Below are 23317 nucleotides of genomic sequence, written 5' to 3'. Positions count from 1 at the left end.
TTAGCCCCTGAGGAATTTTGAGTTAGGGCCAGAATTACGTCTCCCTAAACAGCCACCGCAAGGACTTTATTTTTCTAGAGCTTTAAAAGCACACAAATAAAATTATACCAAATCAGGTATGGGGAAAAATGATAATTCTGTCTTCTTAACTTTCTGAATAATTGATGGATAACAAATGTCCAAACCCATCACTCCCCTAAGATAGATGACAATGAGAACAGCATCAGACTTAATGGGGTTTTTCCTAGTTACCGGTATATCTAGGGCTCTGTAGCTATTCATTACAATCTGGGTAACATAATGCCCAAAAGAAGAGTTTACATAAGCAGAATTGTTGTGTGACTATTGAACTTATGTTCTGATGACATTTAAACAACAGTAAAATGTCCATCTTGATAAATGATAACATGAGATCAAACTATGTGGCCAACAAGCTGGATAACTAGTTATACGCAGAAGTTAATTGCATTTTCTAAACTGACCTGTGGGTCACATACACACACACCCTAACACTTTTAGTAACAATAATGTTTATTGCTAAATGAGAATCAGGAATTGATAGTTTCAGAGCAATTTTTTCTCTTGAAAGTTTGGCAATGTTAAAACACTTGCTGTGATTCTGAATCAAAAGCTAACCGTCTTCTCTACATCACTCTTTTATACATACATAGATAATACCTGCATTTCTAAAGGGCTCTTTAATAATATAACAGAAAACCTTTGCAAAAGAAAGTTCATATTAAATTGGTGAAACTGTTTTCAGGAGCATAAACATGAGAATACAGCGTAAGCACATAATTGTATAACTTTAGACATTATCAGCATGTTTGAGAGATGAAGACAAAGCAAGGATATGAGAATGGAGAGCTGCGACCATTGGATTCAATAGACTATTGTTACGAATAGCTGAAAGGGTAAGAACCGCTATTTATTTTTTTTTGTATCATATTAAAAGCATTAAATATTGAACATATTGTACTGTTTTCGGTTTAATACAATATTTTCAGATAACCTTCTATTTTACATAAGTTGAATCTACTGGGCAAAAAACCCTAAATCCTTATCTTACTGCCTTGTGGGTGAGTTTTAATCAGTGAATGGGACACTCTGAGAAATTAAAGCCTACAGAGAAAATAAGTAAGCAGGACTTCATAAGCACTGCCGTGAATCGGCTCTGTGTGGTGTTTGGGCAGGTAAAGTCATCCAAAGTATCACATGACTTCCAGGTCTGCAGATAAAGTTTTGGAACACAATTAACGTAAACTAAGTTTTCTTCACTGCTAAAACGGCAAATCCTTTCAAATACTGAAGTTTCTCATTGATTTTACAAAGCACTATGAAGGGACATCCTTTATGAGATTAAGAGATGAGCTGGATTGTTAAAATGACTTTCAACAAAGTTTTCTTCATTTATAACCAGTATCCTTTTCTTTAAAGTGGAATGCTCATTAATGCATCCCATAGACAGTTCTATGCTCCAATGATCAGTGTAAAGGTCTCATGGGTGACAGTTTCTACTCTTTAGAAACAGTTGTCCATCTAGATGTGATTTTACTTTACTTTAGGTTTGCATAAACATCAATGAAAGCTTTTGGTGGTCAGACTATGTTGGTGCGCACTCCAGGACTTTAGGTTTAGGTAGCAAAATATATTAATGAAGCTGCCAATGCCCTAATCCTAATAAAATAGATTTAAAGCAACAGTGTCGGTTTATGTGACATCTGTGACATCATCCTCTGATACTATATGCAAATTTCCCATGCAGCCAGAGCACGACAGTCACAGTCACGACTCGGGTTGAATAAACACTACCCATGAAGCATTATTTTAATATCCATTTTATCATAGTCTGAAAATGTATGGCATTAATATAATTGTTGCAATTATGTGACTATTCTTGCAGCTAGGTCTGGCTTTTGCCTCCAGAAAAGAATTAAAAGTAATGAGTTCAGTAAGACATAATTAAAAGGTCAAACCTAAGCATATTTCATTTATTTAAATGCAGGAACTATTCAATGTTCAAGAGCTTACCTGTAATTGCATGGAGGTGGAAATTCTCTGCACCTGGTCCGTGCAAAGTATACGTGATCTCTGCATTAGAGCGAATGTCAGCATCGCTTGCAGAAACCTGCAGAATTATTTTACCGGGAAGAGCATCTTCTGTGACGGTTTCAGCATATAAATTCTATAGGGAAAAGAAATAAATGTATTTATATTTATTTATAATACAATATATATATATATATACACATACACACACACAAAAACATGTTCCACAATCAATAAACCACCTATATCATTTAAAGGTATATTCCAATGTCCCATGCAGTCTTACCAATGAAGAATGCATATTAAAGTACTTGGTATGTACTTTTTTTTATTATTATTTATTTTTTTTGAGTGCCCTACTCCCTTCCTTGGTCTTGTTTTTCATGCCACTGTTGGCTGCTTTAAGGTATGGAAATACTCCCATTGAAGTCATTGGGAGCACATTCAGTCTCATTAGACTCCCTGGATCTCCTGTCTAAGCTAGCACTGGCTGGCCGAGAGTACATCGCACGTGGGGTTTAGGAAGCAGGAGAATTGTTCTTGGCCTTAGAGTGCCTCTTTAGCATTGCAACCACTACATGCTCAGTGCAGTTAAACATACACATATAGCCTGGTGGAAACATGATGGAATGATAAAAATATTTACCAACATAAAGGGGTTAAACAAAGTACCAGAATGAACTGTATTTAAAGAATTAGAAATGATAGGAGGTGGCTCGAAATAAAAATTAGCGTTAAGAGGTTATAGAGAAGCTATTTATCACATTGTGATTGGAAAGCTGGGCTCCATTGTCTTGCATGTTGAAGCCAGAGTTCTCAAGAGGGTCTGGAGACCCTCAAGCGAACTTTTCCAACTTTGTTATTTTTTTTAATTGGCAAAATCACTCGCAGTGGCGGTTGTGACTGCTCTCCGGAGAGGTCACAGCACTCCCTTGGGTGAGTGTTCAATGTTCCTAAATGCCTCAATAGCGAGGCATTTCAGCAACATTATTGAAGTTTAGGAGGCGATAGTCGATCATCTCCTAAACTCTTTTAAAATGGCCATCCATGGCCACACAGTGTATGGTGGATGTTGATGCCCCAAGTAGGGGCCAGACATGGCCCCCGATGCCGATCTCGGTGTTGCTTAATGCCTCGACATCGAGGTATTAAAGCAAGAATGTTTAAGCGAAGAAAGTGATCCTAGATCACTTTCTAAGCTTGTTTAATGAAATAACATGCCAGACACTTCATTGGTCGTCACCTGACCGTTTTTGCGTGACGTGCCTGACTCATCAATGGATATTAAGGGGCTAATAAACCATTCAAAATATAAAAACAATAAAACATATGGCTCTTGTAAGTTTAAGCACAACATTGTCATATTTTTATATATAAAAAAAACCCTATTTACCGATTGTGAGGTTCACCATCACAGTTTTCTTTGCTACATGAAACAACAAATACATGAATAGTTCTATAGACACAAAGCCTCGGGATGCTTACCTTGTCACACACAGGACTATTGTCATTGGCATCAAGGACTTTGACTTCCACTACAGCCTTGCTTGCAAAAGTTCCATCTGTTGCTGTTATGTTCAGAAGATAATTGTCTTTGACTTCCCTGTCTAGTGGCCTTTTCACATAGACTTTACATTCATGCTGCATGTTTTCAATGGCAAATTGACCAAGCGGATCTCCTCCTAAAGTAGCAAAAAAACCAACAAATGTAACAGTGTGTGCAGCGGGGTATAAAACATGCATAGCTATATCTAAAAACAGAAGGTTAATCTCCAGATGCAATGATGATTGGTAAATATCGTTTGGAATGGTTCAGAATAACGAGAGTTGTAGTTCTACAAGAGACAGAACCCCTGATTAGGAGTCAGGGCTAACATCCTCAACCAGAGTGATAGTTCAAGAAAACAAATGCCGTACTTGCAGTACAGAAATTGTGTTGTTTTTTGTTATTATTTTGTTATTTATTTTCCTTATACTGCTAATAACTATATTGAATTAAATGCAATTGTTATGAAAGTGCTTCAAGTGCCATAAGATTTTCAACCGATTCAACAAAAGGGTATTGAACCTACGTTTCAATAGAGCTAAATTCCACTACAAACAAATGTAGTCTTAAAAAGTTGACATTTACGAAGGTTGTATCCATAAAATATAACCCAATGCAAAAATGCATTTGTGGCACAGGAATTATATTACACATAAAATCAATGAAACTTAATTTGATGGAGAAGGCACCATTATGCTCTTAATAAATAAACAAACTGCTTATATCTGAAAAGGAATCTCAATATTCTATCAAGTTACTTAAATGTACTTGCCTGTGATATAGTAGGTGACCTCTTTGTTTATCTCCTCCAAGTCTTCATCTGTGGTACTCACAATGGCAATCACACCACCAGGTGGGTCATCTTCACTCACTGTTCCTTTATAGATTTCAGCAGTGAATCGAGGTGGGTTGTCATTCACATCTATTACTGTTACATCAACCACAGAAGTAGAGGACAGAACCTTATCACCATGATCATACGCAATGACAACAATGCTGTATTTGTTGTTTTTCTCATGGTCAAGTTCACCCAGAGTGCTGACCCATCCAGTTTCCAAATCCACCGAGAAAAGTTGTTTAATTTCCTGTGGTTCTTGCAAATCTGCCAGCATATATGAAACACGCCCATTGGAGCCTGAATCAAGATCAACTGCTTTTACTTGCACAACCTTTGTGCCTCCAGGAAGATTTTCAGCGATGATTGTTTCATACGGATTTGCTTCAAAAATTGGTTTATTGTCATTAACATCTTTGACTTGAACATTGACATCTACAGAGTAAACCATGTCTTGTTCGTCATGAACATTTTGTGCCATAACTGAGAACTGGTACCATTTTGTTGTTTCATGGTCTAAAGCTTTTTCAAGTTTTAATCGGCCATTTTGTTTGTCAATAACAAAAATGTCCTCAACATTACTTTCAGGTGTATTTCCTTTCACCAGAGAATACATTATGGGATAGCTGCTTTCTGCTTTCATGACATCAAGTTCTGTACCTATGGCAGCATCTTCTGAGATACTTAATGTATAAAATGGTTCTGAAAATTTTGGCAACACCACTTCAGGTGGGATAATCTTAATGAAGACAGGGGCAATCGATTCTCTTGAAGGGGATCCTCCATCAGTAGCCTTAACAAAGAATGAATAGACTTCATTTTCTAAACCAACCAAGCTTTCCTTTGTAGAAATGGTGCCAGAAAATGGATTGATTTCAAAATTTTCTTCAACAGTTTCAGATTTTGCTTCAATGGAATAAGATATATCGGCGTTTGCTCCCTCATCACAATCGGATGCTGTGACTTTTACAACTGTTGATCCCCGTGGTACATTGGATGCAATGCTTACTTTGTACTCGGTGGAGCGGAATCTTGGATCATTATCATTATAATCTGTAAGTATAACATTAACAGTGCAGAAGCCAACTTTTCCTCCAGTATCCTTTGCCATTATGCTTATAGGGATTACCTTGTTGGTTGGGTTTTCACGGTCAGGCCTTTCTGTAGTAAACAACTGGCCTCTTTCATTAATGTAGAAATTGTCTTTTGCAAACTCATTAAGAATATGGTAACTGATCTGCCCATATAGCCCTTTGTCCTCATCAACAGCTTTAAGTTCCGTAACAAGGGTATGCACTGGAGAATTTTCAGAAAGCTCCACTTCATATTCATTTTGTCCAAAACTAGGGCTATATAAGTTGGCAAACATTACAGCAACGCGAACCTGGGCTGAACTTCTGAAGACGCCATCCGAAACAGACACATTTAGGGTGTAAAGCGGATGCAGAGCTGATTTCCGTAAGTTAGAAACTGTTATTATACCACTTTTACCATCAATGACAAAATTCATATCCTCATTCCCAGAAAGTATAGAATATTCAAGTTTTTCAGTATCTGAATAATCAGGATCTGTTGCTTTAACGCAAGTGACAAAGTGTCCACGTCTAGCAAGCTCACTAAATTTAGCTTCATAAAGTTGTTGGGTGAATGAAGGTGGGTTATCATTAATATCAGTTATGCTAACCTTTACTATGGTGTCACTGCTTAAGGGGGGAACACCATTGTCAACAGCCCTTATTAATAAACTATACTCTTGGAACTCCTCATAATCCAAAGACTTTGTTGTTACTATGACTCCACTGACTCTGTCAATGTGAAAATACTGGGAAGCATTGCCATCGTTCCCAACCAGTTCATAGGAAACAGCATTATTCTGTTCAGAATCCGCATCTACAGCATTCACTTGCACAACAGATGTCCCAATTATGGATGCCTCAGACAAGGTGGCAGCATATGTTTTCTCTTTGAACACTGGTTTATTATCATTGACATCCTCCAAGATAATGTCAACAAAAACTTCGGCATGTGCCCCAGTTAGGGAGTCCGTGGCTCGTACTCTTAGTTTATAGGCTGGATGGGATTCAAAATCAAGGGGAGCAAAAACATTTATGACGCCAGTGTTAAAGTTGATATTAAATTGACTGAATGGATCACCATCTGTGATACTGTAAATGATTCGAAGCCCTTCTGGACTATTGGCTTGTACATGGACCACAGGGCTGTGAAGCTGGGCATTTTCAGCTATTTCGGCACTATAAAAAGGTTTTTCAAAAACTGGCATGGCTTTATTCATTACTGTAATTGAGACAGTAGCTTCAGCAAAAAATGATGGGTTTCCGCCATCTTTTGCTACTACAGTTATAAAATATTCCTTATTAAATGCATCAGGATCAAACATCTTTTTTATAGAGATCTCACCACTTGGTCCAATCTGAAAGTTCTGGGAATGCTCTTTTAAGGAATAGTGTATTTCTCCATTTTCGCCAATATCTCGATCCACGGCCGTTACGTGTCTTATAACATGACCCACTTCAGCATCTATCTGTACCATTGCATAATAAGGGAGGTTAACAAAAACAGGGCTGTTATCATTTACATCTTGTATGGTTAATCTCACCAAAACATGTGCAAGCCTTGGAGGAATATGCTCATCTGTGACTTCCACCACCAATTCAAATAACTCCTGCTGTTCACGATCAAATGGTATTCCAGTAGTTGACAATACACCAGATGTATGACTAACTTTAAATCTAACATCTGGGTTAAGAATTCGGTAGAACAAGGGTTCATTAATACGGTTGCCAACCGGACTAATAATAGTCAACGTTTTTACTTGAGTTTCGTTTTCCTGCACTTCTGCAGTGTACGAACGTTGAGTGAATTTCAGTGGACTTTCTTTGCTTTCCTTCACGTTAATCTTAACTGATGCAAGGCTTGAAAATTTACCATCAGAGGACCGTACAGTCAATTCATATCTGCTTCTTAATGGGTTTGTGCTTTGAACAGTTATAATTCCTTTTAGGGGATCAATTGCAAATTTTTCTCCAATGTTCCCTTCAACAATGGAATACATGAGTTCTGAAAAGGATCCAGAGTCGTCATCTGTGGCATTCACCGTAATAACCCTGACTCCTTTGTATGTTGGTATCAAAAGTGAGGCTTCATAGACATCTCTTGTGAAAACCGGTGGACAGTCATTGATATCCAGCACGTATATGGTAACATTAGCAGCACGCTCTGCAAATAAACGCGGATAACCCATATCGTGTACCTGTACCGTAAAATGGAATATGTTTGTCTGTTCATAATCTAGACTTGCTAACGTACGTATTGCACCAGTGCTGGAGTCAATAGCAAAATATTTGCGGACAGACGGTTCAACAATCTGATAAACAAGCAGAGCATTTGATTCTCTGTCATCATCAGTGGCCCGTATTACTAACGGAACATTCTCCTCCGTGAGGACAACACTGCTAGGTGATGCGGATTCGCTAATAAGACCTTTGTATTCAGTTTGCACAAAAACTGGAAAATTGTCATTCTCATCTCTAACATGTATGACAACAGTTGTGTTTGTTGACAATCCAGCCATATTTGTTGCTTGAACAGTAAGTACATAAGAAGGAAGTGTTTCAAAGTCTAGTTGCTTCTGAGTAATGAGGATGCCAGAGCTGGGATTGATATCAAATGAATCTCCTATGTTTCCATCCTTTATCTCATATACTACAGAGGACTGACTGCGGATGGACAGCAGTTGCACAAAAGTACCGATGCGAGCAGCTTCACTAATTTCGGCAGAAAACTCTTTCGTCGTGAATCTGGGTGCTGCGTTATCAGAAATTGTAACCGTAATATATACTGATACTATCTGGCTCATTGGAGGAACTCCACGATCTGAAGCTTTGATGACCAGTTCGTACTGACTGTTGACTGTGCGATCAAGTTCTTTTGCAGTCTTAATAATTCCCATAACTGGATCAATGGTAAAAGCGTTTGCTGTGTTCCCTAGAGGAGAAAAAAAAGAAGAAAGTATGAGAAAATATATTGCAAAACAACACAGTAATGCCAACATACTCTTGGTACACACCAATGAAACCTGAAAGCTTCAAAATTAACTATTTCAAATGTCATATGTTGGAGTTTGTTTTAGGCAAAAAATGCATTGATTAGGCTATAACCAATGCATTTTTCAGACTATATATGAAACGTTACCACTTGGTTGGTAATATTCCTGCATTATGTTTAGATATAAGAGAAATACGAGGACATCTCCGGAGGGTTCATTCACCATTCAAAAATGGCCTTCTAATACGTTTAGTTAAAAAAAAAAATATTGGCAAAGGTTTTCAAAATACCATAAAGCATAGTTTTTTTTTTCTTAATTGCAACAATGAAACTTCAGAGGTCGACTTGAGGTGCTTAAAATCAAAAATATGCTATTACATAGCTCTTAGAGAAGAAAATGTGATTATAACAGTCTGGTTACACAGTGTGTATTTGAGCTGGCTGATGAAAAGTAAGTGATGTGTGTTAACAAGGGGCTTTTTGCAATGAATTCTACTCTAAGGATATAATTAGGTTCTTTCAGCAATTTTTTTAAATTAAAAAGAAGATTGTCAGAGTGAGAGAAATGTTTTTATACAATCAATAGAGACAGAGATCTCCTCTTGCGAGTTGGTGGATGGTAAGACCCCTGCATGCTTAGTTTCAAACACTCTGTCATTCTTGGAACAGAACATTAAAGAGCTGGGGAAATATTGCAAGCATTTCAGGAATCCCTCTGCTATTCTGCATGAATGACGGAGCGTTATAATTTATTCCTCCCAAAGATTGAATGGAAAAATCTGACATTTAAAGACATTTGCACTGCTGAAAAATACGATTTATATTAACCCATCTAAGGCCCTAAGCTCTGAAGTCCACAAACTTTCTTTACCTCTTGTAATTTTCCTCTATGTCTTAGCTTGCTTGTCACATCATTATTTGTGCAGTCCTGCGTATGTCGACAAAATGTGCAACAGAATTCTTCATTTTGTTCTATCAACAATTAAAGTGTTAAGTAGAACTGATGTTTCAGCATCAGTCGTAATTTTTCTAAAAACTCAAAACAAAAATAAGGCTGGCCGGTCAATACTACCAAAGTATTTAAAGTCCCCAATCAACCTTCAAACCGTTCCTTAAACGCCGTGAAATAATTCATGCGCCAAAATTGGTATATAAAGTAGGATGACCAGACGTCGCCGGCAATATGCAAGGGTCTCAAGATTCTAAGCTTGGCTCTCTCCACCTAATGTATCGGTTTGTTTTAGTCTGTCAATTCTCGTCTTGTCATATCCCTTGAATATATATATTGTATTAAGCGCTGTGTAAATTGTTGTCGTTATAGAAATAAACGATAATAATAATAGTATGGGGGCATTAACTTTTACATATTGCTGACAAGCCCAGATAAAATGCTGCCCTTCAGTATGGGGGATGTATGAACCCATGGAAGGGAACCAACTAGCCAGATATACATCCCCCATACTGCAGGGCAGTATTTTATCTGGGCAGGCGGCATCAATACACAAGCGGGCAGCTGGGGCCATTACATATATATCAATACTAAAGTGAGGGGCAGGCTGGGGGCATAAATACACATAGTGCTGGCTGGGTGCGATACACAAGGGGGCATTCCCAACTCTGGGCTTCAAGACCAAGGCTTACTCTTTCCACATGTTTACAAATCAATAGATATGCCACTGCAAAAAGTAGATCACTGGTAGACAGCCAGCCCCATCGGAAAACAGGACCGATCCATAGCTCATGCTACAGCCTTCTGAGAATTAATTAAAATGCCACTCATATTTAATAGCGGCGACCACACTAATGGCTCCTAATGGTAGAGGGAACAAAATGCTATAGAAAGCCAATATAAGCAAATGAGTTTATCAAATAAAATGTGCTCCGTGAATCCTAAATTCCTGAGACTTTACGGATTTAAGCATAAAAAATAGATTGCTTGCACACATTTCTGTTACTGTTTAGCCAGAAGGAAACAATGGAAAAAAAATATATTGACAGACAAACTTTGGGTGTTTAGCTGAAAAGCCCATTAATATGACAATATGTTACCAAAAATGACAACAAACAAAAAAAATGCGCTTTTACTCAACAGGATATAATATAAAGGAATGCTTATTCGGTTTCTCAAGTCACAACATGTAGAAGATGACATTTAAGTTCCACTGATTCCACTCAAGATTATATTAGGTGTATATTAGGAATAATATTTACATGTTCCTGTCACTGCATCTAAGACTAAACACATAGGGTTAGCACTTTGTCGTTTGCCTTTCCAGCAGGCAAATAAATGTTCTCATTTAAAACTAATTCGGATCTCCTAGATTTTCGGCAAGGCTGCGCTTCTGTCACCGCATGAATGATAAGTTCCAAAAAGAATGAATTGGGGAAAGACTCGCCAGTTCTGAACGTGCCGGCCCCCACCCCTAATAAATAAACATAAGATTAACTTTGAAAGCTCAGTAATTAAGTTAAAATAATTAATATTTTATTGTTTAATAGCAATAATAATAATAAATCTATTAAACCTATTATATATTGATTTAAATATATTTGTTTGTTAGGAATGATACATCTTAAAAGCAATATTTATCAATAATTGAGCAAAACTGTGTTTATATGATACTATTCTGTTCAAAATGGTTGAATCAGAATTATTTAGAATTTTCTGTAGGAGGAAAGTGACCAGGCATAACTAAAGTACATATGAACAGTGAACTGCTGTGGTCTCCAGGGTGCTAAGTAGCCATAGTCTTTGCCAGAGCCTTAATAATTGGTTTTCTAATTACCATGTAATAAACCTTGTTAGTCAGTAAGACTTAGGAGTCCTCCAAGTGGTCTATTCCCTAGGGGCTTGGGTGTAGCCCCAGAAGAAAATCTTTAGGTACTAACTAATGAGTTAGTCAGCCCTTCTTACACAAAAAATACTTACTGACAATCCTTTCTGCCTTTGATCTCAGCAAGTCACACAGAAATACATAAAGTGTATACACACAACTCAGAGTCAAAGGATCAAATGGTACATTTTCCAAGCACTCCTAGCTCAAGTTCTTGCAACTTTATGTAAGTTAACCCATAGTTTACTACAGATATGACTCAGTGGTCTATCACTCAACTTAAAGACATTTATTATTGTAAGATTTTGATATATACTTTAGTATGTGTATTCTAAGGAACGATATAGAATCATATCAGTGATAACCACTTTTGCCTCTCCCTGGGAAGGAAATCCAAAAGCATATTCCCATGTTTTAATTTGCACCTACCAGACTCAATAGAATAAACAACTTCAGCGTTTTTTCCTTTGTCTTTGTCCAACGCGGTAACCTGCAGAACAGCTGATCCAACAGCTGCTGATTCATATACTCGGCCTTCATAGAACGAGCTTGTAAACCATGGGGCATGGTCATTCGTGTCAGTTACATTAATAACAATTCTGGCAAAGTTGCGTAAAACAGGAACATCTTGATCGCGTACCTGAAAAATGAAAGAACGGTAGGGTCAGTGGTGCAGTCCATTTGCAGAGTAAAAATCCCTACCTTGTTAGTGGAGACAGAGATTAATGGGATTACGATTTACCATCACTGTGAGGATGTGCTGCTGCATAGTTTCATGGTCCAATTTTTCAACGATGTATAATGAGCCGGTGGCAGGATCAATTCGAAACTTCTTTAGACTGGCAGGGTCGGTACTGCTCTGCAAAGTGTAAATCAACTTGTTCTTCTCATCTTTGTCTGTAGCCGTGACTTGCAAAATTTCAGTCTCTGGATTAATATCTTCTGGGATTAGAACTTCATACTTTGAAGTCGAAAATTCCGGCCTGTGGTCATTTGTATCTATCACTTTAATGAGAACCTGAATTCAAAAAAACAGAAAACAAAAAAGATTATTGGAGAAAAAAATAACTCAATCTGTAAGTGTATATCCTGACACTGGACTGTTTCGGTTACAATAAGTAACATTCAGTATAGTCATTAATTAAAATTACATCTAATTATTTTTCACATTCTCCAGAAATATTAGCATGCGTGTCCCCTTGCGGCACCTTCGCCATCCTACAAACTTGCTGGCACGCAGTGGTGGAAGAGGAGACCAATGTTAGGACTCTGCGCCTAGAGAGACATGAGCCAAGACCCAGGAGAAGGATTATTGTATGTTGGTGGTCTGCTGCTTCTTTCGTGTAAAGGAATTTTACCAGGTAATTCATTGTTGGGTACTTCTAATTGGTAGCCTAATATCAGCCTAATGTCCACTTTTGTTTTTACTGGCTAAAGTGACTTATCATGTTTGCACTGTTCTGAGACCACTGATCGTTGCTGCCCGGCCATCTCAAATAACCCCAACACGTGGACAACACTCTAGCTGTACACAGAAACGGATTTACCAGCCACGATACGTTTCCTCATGAATATTGATTAGACACCATTGAGAATAATATTGGTTTCATTTAAAATTATATGTTTGTGTTGAATGGATTGATTCTACAGAAAACGCGTAGTGCGGCATGTGGGAACTACAGCTTGTAGCTACATCTGGAACCATAATTGCGTACACTTTTTGTAAAGATCTTAACTTTAATTAAAGCTGGCATCAGTTAAACAATAACACTTCCAGTGGTAAACTTTTTCTGGAATTGGAAATAAATGTATAGTTTACAAAGCTCGGCTGTCCAAATGTTACAGTGTAGCCACATTATTAAAAATGCCAGGCTTTGAAAGACCGTATTAAATGGATTATACAGTCCATGCGGAGAGATGAAAAAAGCTCGGCCACTTGACAGTGATAGGAAAGTCGTTTCGAATGTTCCGTTTAGTTACATTTAGCAGGAGAATGGTGCCTTTAATCTACAACTATCTAAAGCCAGAAGAAAAAGCTCCCAAAGCCAATTTTTATGGTATGTGACCAAAACACCACTGATTATATTCAAGGGCGATTGACTTACATAGAAGGGATCTATAATCAGTTAGGCAAGTGTGAAAAGTATGCTTAGTCAGATGTAAGATAACACATAGGGGAATTAAAACTGCAACTATATACATGTATCCAGACAAATTAGCACAGACCATAGGACATAATAAGTATAATTTATGGAGCATAATTTGCGTGCATTTTCTCAAAAATCTGCTGCAGCCATGACCTTGTGAATGTTGTGGAACACTGTGTCTGCCAGAGAAAGAAACTGGAGAGGCAAGCAGTTCTCCGACAACTAACATTACAAACTACAGCTACATATAATACAGCCTGGATAGAGAAAAAAAATAAATAAAGCTTGAGGAACGTGCATTTAGATTTTCAGACTCAACACATTCTCAGAATTCTTTATTGTGAAAAGCCCCAACGATTAAACCTTCAGCGCTGCAAGATATGGAGGTCCACTCACAGAATTAATCCGGTTTGTGAATACATTGCAAAAGCCTTTGTGTTATGTTTACTGTTATGTTACTTCTCTCTTGACCCCTTATCAAAGATGTACGGCTAAAAAAGGAAATCTAATGAAAAGTACAAATAGCTTTCAAATAGGATTCTGTGGAACCAAACGACCGACCCACCCAATGCTTTAGACCCTTTCCCTGCCTCCTAGTTTTTGTTGTTGTCCAGGACATTTGTTTGGTGCTCCAGCACCGGCTTAGCGGACATCAGGGGGTGTAATGAGACACTTATATACATGCATGGAAAGCTTTCCTCTTTATTTTAATCGGAGCTGTTTCCTGCCACTGATTGGTTGCTTCAAGTGGCCAATCAGTGGCAAGAATGATTGGGCCACAGATGAGGAGGGGAATTGCAAGCTTCTCCCTAAGGTGAAGTTTTGTTTGGTTTTTTTTTGGTTGGCATTTTAACCTTTTAAAAATGCATATTAAAATACTTTATTATGCATTCTTCTTTGGTGAGGATGCCAGGGACATTAAACTGTCTATTTATTACCTGTGCAAGAGACTTCAAAGGAGAAAAATATGACACAAAGTCATGGGGTGAATTGATTACATTTTCTTTACTGCATTAAATAGGTTGAATTACACTGGGACATCATAAAACCCAAGACCAAAGGTCAAATACTTTATGATATGTCACAATGACAAACAGATGAACAGCTTTACCCTGAACATTGACATTTCATTTATAATACAAAAGAAATGCACTGCTTGTGCTCCCTAGTCGGCTCTTTTTTGTTTTGTTTTGTGAACTGCACTCCAGTAACCCTGTTTGGCCCTCCACACTAAATCCCAGCCCCCATCTTTGCTTCAGTGATTTGAGAGTTGTACGAGTAACTCAAAAGTCAAGGAAAGCCTAACCAGGGGATTATTCTACACAGAACAGCAATGTTTCAAAGGATGCGTTATGGTCTCTGCAACCATAGCAGCAGTATTAAATTCAGGTTAAAAAAGGGCCCAAAATAGGCATGTTGCTTTCTTATAAATAATGGATTCCTTAGATTTCAGCAAAAAAAAACAAAAAAAAACAGGATAATATGAAAGGTATTAATGCACAAGTATAAAAAATCAAGTTAAAGTGGACCCTTGTGGAATCATTTACGGGCTGGCTAATTTAAAATAATTACTTTCTTTCAGCTAACGGGAAAATATTTAAAGAAGTACTCACTACCATGTAAAATTAAGACATTGCAAGCAGTAAAACAAAATGTTGCAGAGGGTTTCTCAGAAGGGTCCATAGGAAGTGTATGGAGAATTGCAGCCGAGATATCCTCTTTATATGATATTCGTTACAGAGAAGTACAGAACTTCTGCCTGCTGTAGGACCTCAAACACCACACCTGGTCTCTAGTTCTGCTCTATATTCAGGATAACATTTTGTCTTCCCCCCGTGCACGTTTAAATTCTCCCAATGTGTGACCACTTCAAGCTGCTAATCAGTGGCAGGAAAGTGCTCTCATTGACATCAATAGAAGCACTTTCCATGTGCCGGGACCTGGACAGACCCCATTTGCAGCATTGTGCTGGAGCCGACAGGCAGAAAGTACAGCACATCACATTCATGGAGATGCGTTCGGCAAAACCCATCTCTTGCAGAGAAAAGAGCTGGGCTGAGGAAGGGGGCCAATGCATATAGGGGTCACTGCACAATCTCATTATGCCTTTGCAAGGGAAGCACAAGTAATTCTTTTCCACACACATTTTGCTTCATATGTCACTGTCAAACAACACCCCAATATGTGTTCAGCAACATCGCCCGAGTGCAGTGACACCCCCATGAATAGGTTTGTCGGGGGCTAAAAGTGTGCATTTTTCAAACTGGAATTTTGACACCCCGTGGGCATTTCAAATGCCAGTATTTTAACTCTTTCCATGCAAGAATTTGTGTAAAGATTTAGCGCTAATTTTAGGACTTGCTCATAAAAATGAACTTTTTTTGCGCGAGTGCTCAAGGTTATAAATCTATTTATCTTCATATACATATATATATATATATATATATATATTTATATATATATTCGACATAATGTAAATTGGTGTTATGGTAACTTGCAGCTAGGATGCTTCAGCTTTCTTTGAACCAAAGCACTACAGCAAAAATCAGGAAACAGTGGGAGCTTTTAGGCAACAATATATATAAAAAAATACAAACAAATATGAAACTATATAGCAATTTAAAAAAATGCACTTAGGAGTTCAAAGAACTAGGCAACTAAAATAGAAAGAAAAATACAAGGATTAGCAAGAGACTAAAAAAGACACGAAACACTAAGCTTGAAGAAAATGTAATTTTAAAAGGGTAATTGAGAGGCCAGCCCACTTAAATGTATCGACTGAATAGCCTTTATCAAGGGGTGATCTTTGAGGCCCTTAAAGTCTTTTCTTTAGATATTGTGTATTTGTGAATGGAACTGTAAGACCCCACTGCATGATACACTAACATGTTAACAATGCAAAAGGCACAATGATAAAAGGACGCTCGCGACGTATAGTCTTTAATAAATAATTTAAACATAATTCACGTGGAACACGACTTGCCAACACAATCATATTTTGTACTCCTTGCCTTAAACTACGATCAGCTGGTACAGAATCCTCCGTGGCAGTTACCATTATTTATCTATCCCGCAAGTCAAGAATATACTGGGCAATGACCATCATTATTAAACACCCATTAGGCAAACTTGCTTTTAAACAATTTCACGCTAGTCCAGTGCATAAGTTATGTTATACAGCTACACGCGTATGAAATACTTCGTTTAAACACTTCATTAGCAATTCAATTACCTGTGTACTGATAGATCTTGTCCCATCTGTTGCCACCACTGTCAAGCTGTAATTAGATTTCTGTTCTGCATCGAGTGGTCCAGCGACAATGATGGTTCCTGTGCCCTTGTCCACATCGAATCTGCTGTCATAATTGCCACCTGGTTGAAAAAAAAATAAGCAAGGAGTGTTCATAGACAAATCTTGTCTGTTTGCAGAACAACATAAAGCTATATAACACAACTGCACAGGTGGCTACGTTTCATAAAAATACACAAAAAAATTAAAATGACCAGACGAGATGATGGCAGATGTGTACAACACCATTTCACATCACACTGACACAATCTAAAACACAGAAATGAAAACAAGCGAGGGCTGTTGAGCTCTGTATATTAATTGGACTGTTATACTGAAACTTGCTTTAATTAAATAAATTGTATCTAAATTGTTTTAACAATTGTGGATATTATCACAGCTTTTGATAGACTAAACGCTGATGAATTGTGCAATGTAATCATTTTCACAAAACCCTTCAACTGAGAGCCATTTTTTTCTAATAGATTGTATGGGTTTTATAAAAAGGGAGGTCCCTGCTGTCAAGTAATTTCCTTATTTTTAATCGTACCAAATTACTTTACATTTTAGTTTTTGAACATTTTTATTGCCGATGCTAAAAGCTCTGATAGGGCTGCACAACTGCCATTAGACAGCCATGTTAAAATGAAAAAACTATGCACAAAAACCACAATAAGAATATAAAACAAACAGCCAACAATACATACAGTTGCCTATTATCCCTACTGTAGAGCCTTAGCCGTTCCTCTAAGGCGAGTGATGGTGAACAAATATTTACAGCCCTAAAATATTTGGAGACATGCTGTATGTCTTAATCTGCAGCCCTGCTGAATATGATGGCGATACGTAAACCGATAAATAATGACGTTCCGATCACATAAACACAATGTTCCTTTGGAAATTAAATGCGATCTCATGTTAATGGTGACATGAGATCTTAGCAGATACCTTCTGCTATACAGTTCGGGTCACAGGCCATCTGAAAGATGTAAAACACTTCACTTGTTTCTCCTGGCAGCATTTATAACAAAGAGAGAAAGCACAGAAAACATGGAATGTCAATGCACACGTCCTGGTAACATAGAAGCATGCGGCGTGCTGGAGCAGCATTGGTTAAACATACCTCAATGCTCTCTATTAAACGAGCGGTTATTTTTGGATTTATTGTACACTTCTATGAATGCATCTATATAAAACTCAGATTGCACTGTGTACTTGCAAGCCTGTAACATTTACATATTTATGTGTATGAAAAGGCACAGACATGGAATGCTTTCAAATATTGTATACATATATACATATATATACATATATATAATATATGCACATACATAGAAAAGTATGTATATACACACACAGAAACTATATTTATCTATATATCTATATATAATATATCTATATAATATATATATATATATATATATATATATATATATATATATACACACACGTATATATACACAAGAGAGAGAGCAGAAAAGGGTTTTGAGTGTTGATGTGGACATCTACGTCATTTAATAAGTCATTATTACAATTAAGAATCATTTGGGGTAATTTATTCTAAAATTGGATAAAGGTGGATAAACACAGTCAGGCACACTGTTCCAAGTATCAGCTAAATGCCTAATGGTTGCTACATGTTTGGAATTAAAACAATACTATTTATCCTCTGGCCACCTTCGTTTATGTTTCCATTTTTCTTTTGTATTGATGCAATTTACTTTTGACTAAACCCTCTCCTATTCCCGATGCTAAGTGGAATAAATCATTTTTTACTGTGTGATTGTACGTATTTATTCTAATTACCTATAGCATGAGCTTTGTGCTCTTGAAATCAATATAACTGCTTTAGAGATGAGTTCAGTGGCTTGTGGGGCTAAACTTGCATAATTGAGAACTAATTACTTTTATGGCCTAAATTCCCATTTCTTTTTTTTTTAATACTGCTAGTACCAATCAGCCTCCACCTAAGGGGCATTACAACCTAACTGGGGAGGACTGGAAGATTTGCATCTGTAAAAACCATTATACAGATTTATACAATTCATCTCTTCCAGCCAACGTAACGGTGCTTATAGTATAATAATAAGCACATTTCCCAATTCCTACCTTAAATTGTGAGTACATTCCATCCAACCGTGTCATAGTGTTTACCGACATACACATGTATACGTATCAACAAAACAAATAATTTATTAAAATAGTCGAATTCCTCTTGCACTATTCCAGGTTTACCTTGCGGAAGCCACGCTCTGTGTCTTAAAGCGGCAGGACAATAATACTCTCAATACCTTGTACTGAAGTTCTCTCCCTTCTACTCGCCCTCCTTCTGCCTAAACTTATTAACAATATCCAGCAACTTAACAACAGGTCAGAGATGACATAATGGGAAGAATGATCATCCTGATACTGAGAAAAGGACATTAAGATCCTGGTTTACACATAAGTTTTAACGTTTCCAATGTATATATTTAATCTGTGAATACACTACACTGATTTTTTAGTACACAGAACTGGAAAATATTTGATTTGGGAAACTTAGCAGGTCCGCTTTAATGTCCAGGTAATTTGTATAGTCATTCCTTATTGCTAAGGCATTGTTTCCATTGAGTTAGTGTATTCCTACAACTGAATCCCCATTAGGCTAGGTTTCCACTTGGGTTTTTGTCCTGCGTTTTTTTCTTGATGAAAAACACCAGGAAAAACGCCAAGAAAACTGCCACTGCATTTACCTGCGTTTTGGCGTTTTTTCTGGAGTTTTTTCTGGCGTTTTAGCCTTTCTGTGGAAATTGCTTTTTTTGACCTTAGGCAGTTTTTCCAGCCTTTACAAGTTAGAAGTTTCACCCAGCTAAAAGGGATTAGGATAAATGGCAAGTATCTGCCCCCTCCTGATGTCATGTCCTTGGTAGAGTTCTACGCCCTGGCGGACCCTTTTGTCTCTTTTCTGTGGTTTGTAAGGCATGCTTTATTCCGAATGTCTGCTCCTCTAGGAAGATTGGCCCCAAATGATGGTGCAAATTGTTTTCTGTTGCTTTTGGCACGCAGGATCCGGTTGATGTGTCGCGTATGTTTGTTTGTAATGGCATGTTTGTTCCAAATGGTGTAAAATTCAATACGAACTTTGTTTTGTGTGAAACGGTTTGTTTCCAGCCTATTTCTCGTAGGACACACAGATACTGGGTCCATCCTCTGCATTTTAACTGCGGAAAAAAACGCCATAAAAAACGCCAAGGCAATAAACCCACATGGCTTTTTCATGGCGTTTTTTCTCTCCCATAGACTTCTATTGGAGAAAAACGCCAAGATTTCCTTGCAAAAAACGCCAGAGTGTCAACATGCTGCGATTTTGAAAAACTGCCACAGAGCCCAAAAAAGCAGAAAAACGCCAAAGAGGACTGAAAAAACGCCAAACAGAAAAACGCCAAGTGGATATGGCATTGTGCGATTTCCGATTGAAGAACAGCTAACATCTGGCTGCAGCTTTTTTCATTAAAAAAACGCAGTGTGGCTGAATTGGCGTTTTTATGGGCGTTTATTGCAAAAAAAAAAAAAAAGCAAGTGGAAACCTAGCCTCAGACAGTCTTTATAGGGATGAAGTAGGTAGGAAGTAGGAGACTTGTTCCTTATGCTCGTTATGCTGCCTTTTCCCTTTCCCAACCCTGCTTCATTGAGGCAAAAGAATAATTTGCTATTAATCTTATTATATATAAAATGACTACACACACTGAAGAACTATAAGCACATAATATAAGTAGTTGTAATTAATAAGTTCATTAAATGGTGCTAAATGTTGTGTAGGCAACATTAAGAAGGACTTTATTCAGTGCTCGCTGTGAATTTGCATAAAAGCTTCAATGCCATAAACTCCCAGCTTCCAAATTAGCAAACAGACGAGTGCAACCTTGAAGGAGTTTTATTTGTGCACACGTAGCCCTAGGCTGGGACTACGTTCAGTTATAATGCTCCTACCGGCTGTACTATCATACCACTGCCAAAGGTAGCTCTTAACTTTGCCTCTTATTAGATCGCCTGCCGAAATGGGATTAAAAAATACGACAGAACACTGACATGTGGTAGCGTATTATAGACTGCTATTATGAGGGCTTCTGTCCAAAAGTAATTTCCATGAAGAGAATCATAAAATTCCTTTCTCTGTTGAGTATAGTGCCGTGTCCCGAAGTCTACCTGCATAGCAAAATCAAATGTCACGGTTATTCATTGGAAATGCTTCAGTGCTCTAGAATCCCTGTTTTTAGAGTGCATTCTTCTGGCTTCCTTATTCAATAATGCCATCATCTTATTACATCCTATGTTTAATAAAGTCTAGGGCATTCACCAGAGATGCCCATCATCTCTGGGGATGACACACAAATCTTAAAGATTCACAGATCTGTTGGCTGGACCACGTGAATCTTGCATAAGGACTGGATTAAGAAATTTTATATAATTCTTCCCGAACAGCGTGATAAAAAGAATTTCTTTTGTGACTTGCTGGAGGAAAGATCGTTTTAAATACAGTTAAACGAGATGAGACTTTTAACTTACCTTCAAACTATTAATTTAATGAATAAACCTCAAAGATCAAAAATAGAATATCGGCTAACTTCATTGTTATTTTGCAAGAGTGAATCTTCATATGAGCCAATCCCATCTGGGTATACCAATGCTCCTAATATATTTCACCACCGAGCTGATCGGACTCTAAGTGGTTTCTACCGTTTGCCTTGACTTCCAATTGCATCTACTGCCTGCCAGAAAACTCAATATGGACATCAAGTTTACAGGATGATAAGCTTTATAAAATTAGAATTTTAAAGATACGCACTTTCTTCTCGTTTAAGATGATAATTTCCTGGCTGCCTTTCCAGGTTCCTGAACACTGCCAGGTTGTAATGCATGGCAGCTCCTTATGTAATCTGATCCACAAAGAAACCACTCATGCTTCGATGGCTTGCAGGCATTCATTTCACAAGGCACATTATTGAACTATGTAGAACCTCTCTAATGGGCTACATTCTAAATAATACTTATATCAACACAAACCTGGAGGTTATGGGTGAAACATACTAAATGCTAAGTATCAAATAGAAATACAATGAAGAGGTCACAGAGCACGCATTACAACACCAGCCTGGCCTTTAAAATAAATATTCCTTTAGTAATGTTTTTTTTTTCCTTTTTTTCATGGCCATGTGTGTTTTTATCTGTTTATGATATTGTCTTTATTAAGACTATTGATCCCCAAGTGGTACTATACCCAAGGCTTTATGTTGTTATTAAATCCTCACAAAACAAGTATTTCCTTCTGAATGCTGCACAACTTCAGCAGTGCCAATTTACACGTTTTAAATATTATGTGTTTAAAACAACAAAATGTAAATAAGTATCTGGGTCCATGGAGGTGGATAGACGTGTTTTATCAATACAATCTTGTAAACATGGCTGGACTGGACCACTGGTGCCGGTCTTGAGGCCGGCCATCTAACAATACATGTGGCTGTGGCTGCCAATGTAGCTGCCGGCGCAAAATAGATTCTGACGCCATATCTGGCACAGCGCTGACTGGCAGACGTGACCCTGCCCTAAAAGCAAGGCTGCTTGCACAGTGTGCAATAGCCAGAGATGAAAGTTTACAATCTTTACACATACATGCATACACACTAACAACTTAGACATACAATTACACACACACATATAGCCACTTTAGCACCATACACTTACACATACATACCCTCTCTCTACATTGTAAGATCGTTTGAGCAGGGCCCTCCCCACCTGTTGTTTCGGTTAGTCAAATTGTTATGTTATCTACTACTTGTTGTGCTGTCTGTCCATTCTACAGTGCCACAGGGTATGATGGCGCTAAAACAGTAAATAATCTTAACATCAACATACGCATACATACATACATACATACATACACACAGCCCCTCCAACACCATACACCTAAACATACAATATTTACATACACACTCTCTCCCTGATAATTCATGCAGCTTACACACGTCCCCTCCCTCATCATCCCCTTACACTTTTGGCTCCAAAGTTTTTAGGGGAGCTACAAGTTTACTTGCCATCTTAGTTTAAAAAAATGTTAATTCCATACTAATGTTTTTCTGCATTATATGAACTCTACCAGTGCTCTCTCAGTTGGTCCCAGCCCATTACATTATGTCATGGGACACTGTGATCTTAGGAATAGTGATTGCGTTTTCATACGTATTTTATTTAAGACTAATGTATTTTTTCAAATATACTTTAAAAACGCAAGGTTTGTCCCTGTTCTGAACAAAAAATATTGGGGCCAGAACCTGCCATGTGCACTGCACCCAAAAATGGCACCATGAAATATGGGGCCGGTTTTCAATTATTTCCAGAGCTGGGTTTTCTTCCCAGTCGGGCTATGCTTGTACATTCATCTTTCATTCCAATTTTCTAAAAAAAATCTTAGAAGAAAATCATTTTTACAACAGTATTTCTGTGAATTCCATAAATGCAGAAGCATTTGACAGTAAAATTAGTAGTTAAAGGCACAGGAAATCTTAAATAAAG

The 23317-nt window shown here is 37.6% G+C and overlaps 1 protein-coding gene across 1 annotated transcript in view; it reads right to left on the bottom strand.

Annotated features, from left to right (window-relative positions):
• The window catches only part of FAT1 (FAT atypical cadherin 1), a 104969-nt gene that overhangs the window by 25483 nt on the left and 56169 nt on the right, over window positions 1–23317 (bottom strand). The window contains exons 7-12 of the mRNA XM_053459055.1: window positions 16709–16848; window positions 12072–12347; window positions 11759–11969; window positions 4368–8435; window positions 3535–3731; window positions 2032–2185 (exon numbers count right to left, since the gene is read on the bottom strand). Coding sequence (XP_053315030.1) covers window positions 2032–2185; window positions 3535–3731; window positions 4368–8435; window positions 11759–11969; window positions 12072–12347; window positions 16709–16848 — 5046 coding nt within the window. The remainder of the gene's footprint in view (window positions 1–2031; window positions 2186–3534; window positions 3732–4367; window positions 8436–11758; window positions 11970–12071; window positions 12348–16708; window positions 16849–23317) is intronic.

Source organism: Spea bombifrons, chromosome 1, assembly GCF_027358695.1.
Source record: "Spea bombifrons isolate aSpeBom1 chromosome 1, aSpeBom1.2.pri, whole genome shotgun sequence".
NCBI lineage: Eukaryota > Metazoa > Chordata > Amphibia > Anura > Pelobatidae > Spea > Spea bombifrons.
The sequence above is the reverse complement of the archived record's forward strand: the minus strand, read 5'-3'. Positions and strand labels throughout refer to the sequence as shown.